The following is a 7,581-nucleotide window of genomic DNA, read 5'->3' as shown; positions in this document are numbered from 1 at the left end:
CCCCTGTCTGCCGGGATTATAACAGCAGTCACACCTGCCAGGCTTCTACATGTGCTCTGGGGACCTGAATGCCAGTCTTTAAACTTTCCCAGCAATTTCTTTATCCACTGGGCCAGATTTCTCATGTACCACCACTTTAACAAAGAACACTAGTGAGCGTGTCAGCTGCCTCCTCCTTGTCTTGACTCTTTGGACTGAGCTCTTTTGTATCTTGTTGTCATATAAATTAAAAGGACTGATGCTGCTTAAAGACACAGTGGGAGTTCTCCAGGCCGGAGTCCCTTTAAGCCTGCTGCTATTGGTCACATTGGCCTCTGTCCTCCACGTTCCCTCTCAGTTTGGAAGAGCAGAACAGGTTGTGAAATATCTGACATAATAGGCCTGCAGTCTGACTTTGGCAGCTCTAAGGCTTGGTATGACACTTGACCAAGCCAGGCCAGAGCATACTCACTCAGAACTTTTGTTGTGAGGCGGCAGAACCAGGTGAGCATCCGAACTGTCCCAGGTTGCACAAGTGTGGCCCGTGACCTGGCTGAAACATTTGGTGGTTTGGTTTGAGGATGCCAGCCATGGGTTCAGCAACAGTGTGATATTGTAACTTTCTCTTGTCATTTTTATTTTTAATGCAAAGGGGGGGGGTTGGTTCTTTTTCTACTGACTTTCCTTGTACCATCTGAGACTTCCCAGGCCTCAGACCTCAGACTTGGGGATCAGATGAACCCAGCTCCAGCCTTTTAAGAAGAGTCAGAAGGATCACAAGTTTGAGGCCAGGCTGGACTACGTAGCAAGCACTCCTTGGCCCCTACAAAACAACAGCAACAACGATTAAAAAATTAAACAAAACTAGAAGTCTGAAAGCTTGGGAGTAAATACTTTAGCAGCTGAGACCACGTGGCCACGTAAGGTTTGTGGTTGATCTAAGCACATACTTGTAGACTAGGTTTTCAAAAAGCTACTTTGTGGGTTGTATCACCATTTAGCTGAAGCTACTCCTCAGTTTAGAGTGGGGTTTGGTCCCAGTACATCCACCTTATGCTGAGAATATCCTAAGTGGAAAATACATTGACTATAGCTCAGCAGCCCATGTAGTGTAGCAGGCGTGGCCTATACCTGGTCTGTTGTTTCTCCTATCAATCTCTGGAAATATTCAAAATCAAAACTGGAACTACAGTTTCTACTGAAAGTGTGTAACTTTCACATCATCTAGAAGAACCAAGAGTCGAACCGTCTCTATGTCAGAGACCAGCTGTTTAAAGTCTGGGAGCCGCTTGTCCCTGTCCCTGTCCCTGTCCCAGAGAGGACGACTGAGGGAGATGTCTTATGTCACACCAGCTCTGCCAGAGGACAGATGTACAGTGGAAGTCAGACTGTGCCCTCCAGAGTATCCCCAAGTCCCCATGATGGCTGAGTGAGGTGCTCCTTGCCTCTGCCCCTAAGGTCTTTCCTTGGTTTCTAGGAAACCTTAGACCCTGCTCATCCCCATTCGCTCCGCAGGTCCCTCCTTTTGCTTCTGCTTCTGCGAGTCGCTCAAGGCTCAGACCAGACTTCCTGAGCTGTAGACCTATGGTAGCATGAAGCTCTTGACTCACTTGCTTTTGGTTGATTTCAAAAAGCACAAAATTTGGAGGCCAGGTATCTTAGCAACATACTAGTCTCCCACCGGCTTTGCTGTAGATAACACCCTTGATGTGGGGGTCGTGACGATAATGGTTGCCTAGGTTATTTTTCAGGGGATAGAAAGTGGTTTTACTTTTGTTACTCGTGCTTGTTTTATGGACCATTTCTTGATATCATAGGACCAAAGTCAGCATTCTCTGATCAGGCCAGTATCTCATTTTTTGAACATGTATGTGTCCTGTGGGAGCCCCAGGCCAAGTTAGTATGTAGTTATGGGGTTCTGTACTGGACACTTAATGATTAGGAAGTCCCAGCCAAGGGACCATGGGGTGTGTTTCTCAAAATACCTCTCTAGCTCAGGGTCTTTGGCCATAAAAATAATTTCCCAAGTGCCTGGGGTCAAACCTGACCTGGGTCCTGCACAGACTTTCCCAGCCTTTGAGTGCTACTGGAGTAGAAGTGTTGAATTTTATGTGCATAAGATCTCATGGGAGGGGCCCTCAGCCTTGGGGAGGGATGGGCAGCCTGTGAGTCCTCAATAGATACTAAAAATTAGTAACTTTTGAGGACTTGTTAAATTCTGCCATACTGTCCTCAGGGATTAAACCTCAGTTTAAAAGCCTGGGTAAGATAGCTTTGCTTTTTGTTTCTTGATTTGTGGATCAGTGTTTCTAGAATACCCAACTTTTTATTTAAGTAAGTTTACACACAGCCACGGTCAGGCAGTTAGTCATTCCTAAATGGAGCCCATCGTCAGCATCTCCCTGTTAGAAATCCTGCATCAGATATGGGGTTGGGGGAGATGAAAGGTGGGCATGACGTTTGGTGATGAAGTTAGCAGTTGAAGCTTGATCAGGGCAAAGTTAGCCCGAAGGCAAAGGCACAATACAACGCTTTAGGAAGTAAGTGTCCAGTGCCCGGATATAATGAGACGTTCTCCTATCTTCCAGCAATTGGGTTTTGACCCGCAAACCCCACAAAGCCCGAGCCTTAGACGGTCTGGAGGAGACTCCACAGTCGCAGGCCAGGCAAGAGGGATGCCTTGAAGTTTGAGGGAAGGCGCCTAGCCATGAAGGGAGGTGCCAGCCCTCTTCTTTTCGGGCAGGACAAGGGGGAGGATCTTGACGTGCTCTAGTGCAAGACGCGAATGGCCTCTGGCTGCTCTGGTCTGGGTGCCTTGTTAGCTCGCGGTGAGTTCCTGCTCTGTCCCCGGCTCAAGTCCATCAGCGGTCCACCTCGGCCTCCCAACTTTTAGAACCACTGAGGGGAGCAACTACACAGATGCAGCCCGGGACTCCTGAGGTTTTGGGGATACAGGATTAAAGGTAAGGGATGCACCTCGCTCCGAAGGGTCAATTGCTAACCTTAACGACATTCTTGTATCACGGACTCCCTAGGCTAGTGACAGCCAGGATGTCTCCGCTGGGCCACAGCGCTCCTCCGGAAGAGTAACTTCACTGGCTAGAAAACTTTGTCTGCACTCTAGTCTCTGAAAGTTGAGAGCCGCCCCAGAGATGATACAGACGCGCAGCACTACCGCGGGGGTGGATCAAAGCTATCAGCTAGCCTACGACCTTCAGAAAGTCTTAGTTTCCACAGTCCTAGCTCTCAGGTGTTCTGGCAGCCGCGCCTCCCCGCCCTGGCCCTCCCCTTGGGATCTAGCCCCAGGCCAGCATCCTCCTCTTTCTAAGTCCCGGCAGCCGCAGCTAAAAGCTGGAGGCTCCAGGCTGAATTCGCTTTCTGCCAGGGTAAGCGAGCCCAGCCGGTACTATGCGCCCCTTCTGCTGCGGGAGTAGATAGTTTCCACGGAAGTCTTCGCGTTTCCCGCAGGACGAATCCCGGGCCTGATCCGATACTGTCATGGAGCCCTCGGGAGAGCAGCTACAAAGATCCGAGGCTTCTAGCTCTACGTCTTCCGGAGACCCGCCATCCGTGGAAGAGCTGTCGGTCCCCGAGGCCCTTTGCGTGGAGAGTGGCACCTCTGAGACCCCAATCCCTGACGCTCAGCTCCAGGACAGGCCCCTGTCGCGGCAGAAAGAGGCAGCTCTCCCGGAACAGGAGGAGCTACAGGAATATCGCCGCTCTCGAGTGCGCTCCTTCTCTTTGCCCGCAGACCCCATCCTGCAGGCGGCCAAGCTCCTGCAGCAGAGGCAGCAGGCGGGGCAGCCCAGCTCAGACGGCGACGAGCCGGTTGGGGACTGCTGCTCCAAGTGTAAGAAGCGCGTGCAGTTCGCCGACTCCCTGGGACTGAGCCTGGCCAGCGTGAAGCACTTCAGCGAGACCGAGGAGCCGCAGGTGCCACCCGCCGTGCTCTCCCGTCTCCACAGCTTCCCGCTGTGCTCCGAGGACCTGCAGCAGCTCGAGGGGCTACTGGCAGTGGCAAAGGTGTCCGCGCCCCTCTTGGCGCCGCATGCCGGGCTCCGACCCCTCTTTCAACTCCCGGAGCTGGGCGCTGCGGAGGAGCGTCTGCGGCGACAGCGAGTGTGCCTGGAAAGTGTGCAGTGCTCCCAGCCGCCCTGCGCAGAGGTGACCGGCTCTGGCCGGGTGATCAGTTGCCCCGGACCTAGGGCAGTGGCGGTGCGCTACACTTTTACCGAGTGGCGCACTTTTCTGGACGTGCCGGCCGAGCTGCACCCGAAGTCACTGGAGTCCCTGCACCCCGTAAGGTCGGGGGACTCTCGACCAGGGGCTGAGGGTGGTGAGGAGGAGGCCGGCACCGAGCGTTTCTGCTTTTCGCTGTGCCTGCCCCCGGGTCTGCAGCCCAAAGAAGGGGAGGATGCTGACGCGTGCGGCGTCGCTATTCATTTTGCCATCTGCTACCGCTGCGAGCAGGGCGAATACTGGGACAACAACGAGGGGGCCAACTACACCTTGCGCTATGTGTGCTCCACAGACCCTCTCTGAGTCCGGGGAACTTCGGGACTTGGAGAAAGGCTGACCAGCACGCTAAGTTCCAGCAAGGATCCCCGGGGATCCTTAGCTGACCGACGCAGATTTGGCATTAACAGAGCTTGGAGCGATGGAGCAGAATGTTAAACGATACACTTTCAGCGTAGATCCACGCATTAGCAAGCACTGGCAGTGTTCTGACCCTCAGTCTTCTCATCACTTCCACTGACCTTTCTACTCGCCTCCTAGAATTCTCAGCCTGCATCAAAATAAGGAAAACCCTCGTTCCCCAGGCAGAGGCTGTCTCCAAGAAAAAGGCTCTGGAACCCTGTGTGTGACCTTGGGGGATTTGTTTCTAATGTGAGACGTGGTCCTTACAGCTTGTTGAAAACCTGCAGGGAAAGGACAAGGCAGCCCACCTCCACATGGGAAAGGAAGGCCTTCACACGTGGAATCTTCACAGCCAGGCTTGATTTCTCAGAAGGCTAGGCGGGTGCGGGTTAGCTTGTCCTTTTTACTGGGCCCTGGAAACCCCTGTCCAGACGCGATGCTATTTTCTTCCGTGATTGGATACAAATGTCTTTTAAGAAAGTAAAGACCGACTGAACATACGTCCCCTCTGTGCTTCATGTTTTACCTTCCGAGGGTTTGGGCCATGGCAATCGGGGGAATGCTTGGCTGATGACATGGCAATGTGACAATTATGAAACAACAGTATTAACACATTTTCTCTTGGTATGGATTAGTCCAAGTTCCCCACACTGGGGAAAAAAAAAGATCTTCAAAATGTTTTTAAAGAAGTGTTCTGTCCCTTGCCATGGCAAAACGTTGGACGAATTAAAATGCCACAGGCCTTGGCTGTGAGTTGCAAGAGCCCATCACATCCGTCCCCTTTTGTGCAGCGGAACTGTCCCACTCCCTGGGCCATTAGCAGTCAGAGACGCTGGGCTCTTGTAGGCTGCACTCCAAGTGCAGGGTTTTGGGGCTGGAAAGGTGGCTTCCTTCTCTCAGAGGCACAAGGAGTGAAGAAGTGGCAACACAGTTCGCTCAGCAAGCACTGCTCAGAACTAGATGGGGACAGGCACTCTGCATAGCAGAACCCCAGTGTGGACCCTTGTGGGGACAATCTTCTTTCACTCCGGATGTCTCTATAAGTCCAGGTCGGAGTGGGAGGGCGTCCTGGGCGAAAACTTAGCTTCTTCCTTTCCACTCTTTCTGAGCAACTTATTTTCTTAACAAAAAAAACAAAACAAAAAAAAAAAACAAAAAAAAAAGGAAAAGAAATAAAAATGATACCTATTATTATTCAAAGTGTCCTATTCTCTAGCATGTGGCTAGCACAAATAATTAGTTTGTGGTTAGTGAACTAAATTTAAGGGCGGGTGTTTTCGTGGTTGTATGAGTCAGCACGATTACCACAGGTCAAACATGGCCCAACGTCTGTCTTCATACAACCTATAAATGATTTTCACGTGGTTAAATTTTTTTTAATTTTAGAGAATTATCATTTTGTGACTTGAAAACTATCTTAAAGTCAGATATAGTGGTACACTCCTGTAATCCCAGCACTTAGGAGGCTAAAGCAGAATTGTCAAGAGTTTGAGCCTTGGTGACCTAGAAATATTATATTAAACAAAAAATAAGGTGGAGTGTACCATCCCTGCAGTCCCAGGACCCTGGAAGCTTAGGCAGACTCACTGCAGCTTGTTGGAGGCTAGCATAATGAGCTCTGGATTAAAAACAAAAGCAACCCAACCACAAACAAGATTATATGGAATTCAAACTTGACCATCCATATATATTCACTGGAACATTCTGTGGACGCTCTCCTGGGCATACAGCAGAGTTAAGCAGATGCAAAGTGTAAGGCTTTTACTCTCTGACCCTCTAGAAAGCACTTCAACCTTGCTTACTATTTTTAAAGCTGTATGCTGAGAATTATTCACAAAACAGCTATCCTTTGAGTGAGTATTGTCATTGGAAATAGTAAGCATGGGCTGGGTGTGGTGTCATACCCATCCAATCCCAGCACGTGGGGGGCAGGTGGACCTCTGTTATTTCCAGGGAGTTGGTGGGGAGAAATCCTGTCTCAAAAACAAAACAACGAAACAAAACCAAAACAAAACAGCAAACATTTTTGTTGTGAGCATGCAGACTTGTTAGGTTTGCAGATTAACAGGTCAGCTTCTCTAACCCTGAGTGAGAATCTTAGCCTATAGGAAACACTTTAAAATATTATATTTATTTACTATGAGTATGGGGGTTTTGCCTACATGTGTATCACCTGCGTGCCTGGTGCCCTCGGAAGCCTGAAGAGAGTGTGGGATCCCCTTACACCGTACAACAACAACAACAGGGATAGACACAGTCAAAATAACAACAGAGATAAACATAGTCAACAAAACAACAAGAACAGGGATAGACACAGTCAATAAGACAACAGGGATAGACACAGTCAACAGCAACACAGTCAAGAACAAGAGACAGACACATTGTAGAGGCAGGCAGTAATATTGCTGTCCCCTTTGGCATCTTTGTATTTGGGCCACTCATTGGAAGGTGCTGTGGCCATCTGAGGGATGGTCTTTTCCTTCAGTCCTTTCTGGAAATGTTCTCACCAACCTGTCCAGCGGAGTATTTCTCTTAGTCGTTTCTCGATCCTATTACGTTGACAAGATTAACCTCTACAGGTCCTGCATGAAGTTACAGTTACCTTAAAATAACTGTTGATAATCTAGTAATTTAAAGATTTTAATGGCTGTGTGTGGTGGTGTGTGCCTTTGGTCCCAGCATTTGGGATTAAATGTATATTGATCAAGGGACGGACCTATGTTGCACCCTGTCTGGATCCTAGATGGTTTCTAGAATGTTTCGTATAAGGAAGTTAGTAGTGATTGCATAAGTGTTCCCTATCAAGCTCAGTGCAAAAACTTTATGCCATGAATTTAAAACCTTACAGGAACTGTGTATGTAGTTAAACAGTTACCTCCCGCTTATGGAGTTCAGAGACTCTTTACTGGAGATGTTACTACCTGACAGAGGTGGGGTGAAAGAGGAAGAGATGGATGCCTTTTC

The 7,581-nt window shown here is 49.5% G+C and overlaps 1 protein-coding gene across 1 annotated transcript; it reads left to right on the top strand.

Moving 5' to 3' along the window:
* Positions 1 to 2,939: 2,939 nt before the first annotated feature.
* Ppp1r3g (protein phosphatase 1 regulatory subunit 3G) lies at positions 2,940 to 5,117 on the top strand. The gene has a single exon (XM_034509678.2). The coding sequence runs from the start codon at positions 3,478 to 3,480 to the stop codon at positions 4,519 to 4,521; it is 1,044 nt and encodes a 347-aa protein (XP_034365569.1). The 5' UTR covers positions 2,940 to 3,477; the 3' UTR covers positions 4,522 to 5,117.
* The last annotated feature ends 2,464 nt before the right edge of the window (positions 5,118 to 7,581 follow it).

The sequence above is a fragment of the Arvicanthis niloticus genome, chromosome 8 (assembly GCF_011762505.2).
Source record: "Arvicanthis niloticus isolate mArvNil1 chromosome 8, mArvNil1.pat.X, whole genome shotgun sequence".
Taxonomy (NCBI): Eukaryota; Metazoa; Chordata; class Mammalia; order Rodentia; family Muridae; genus Arvicanthis; species Arvicanthis niloticus.
This window is presented reverse-complemented; position numbering and strand designations above follow the sequence as displayed.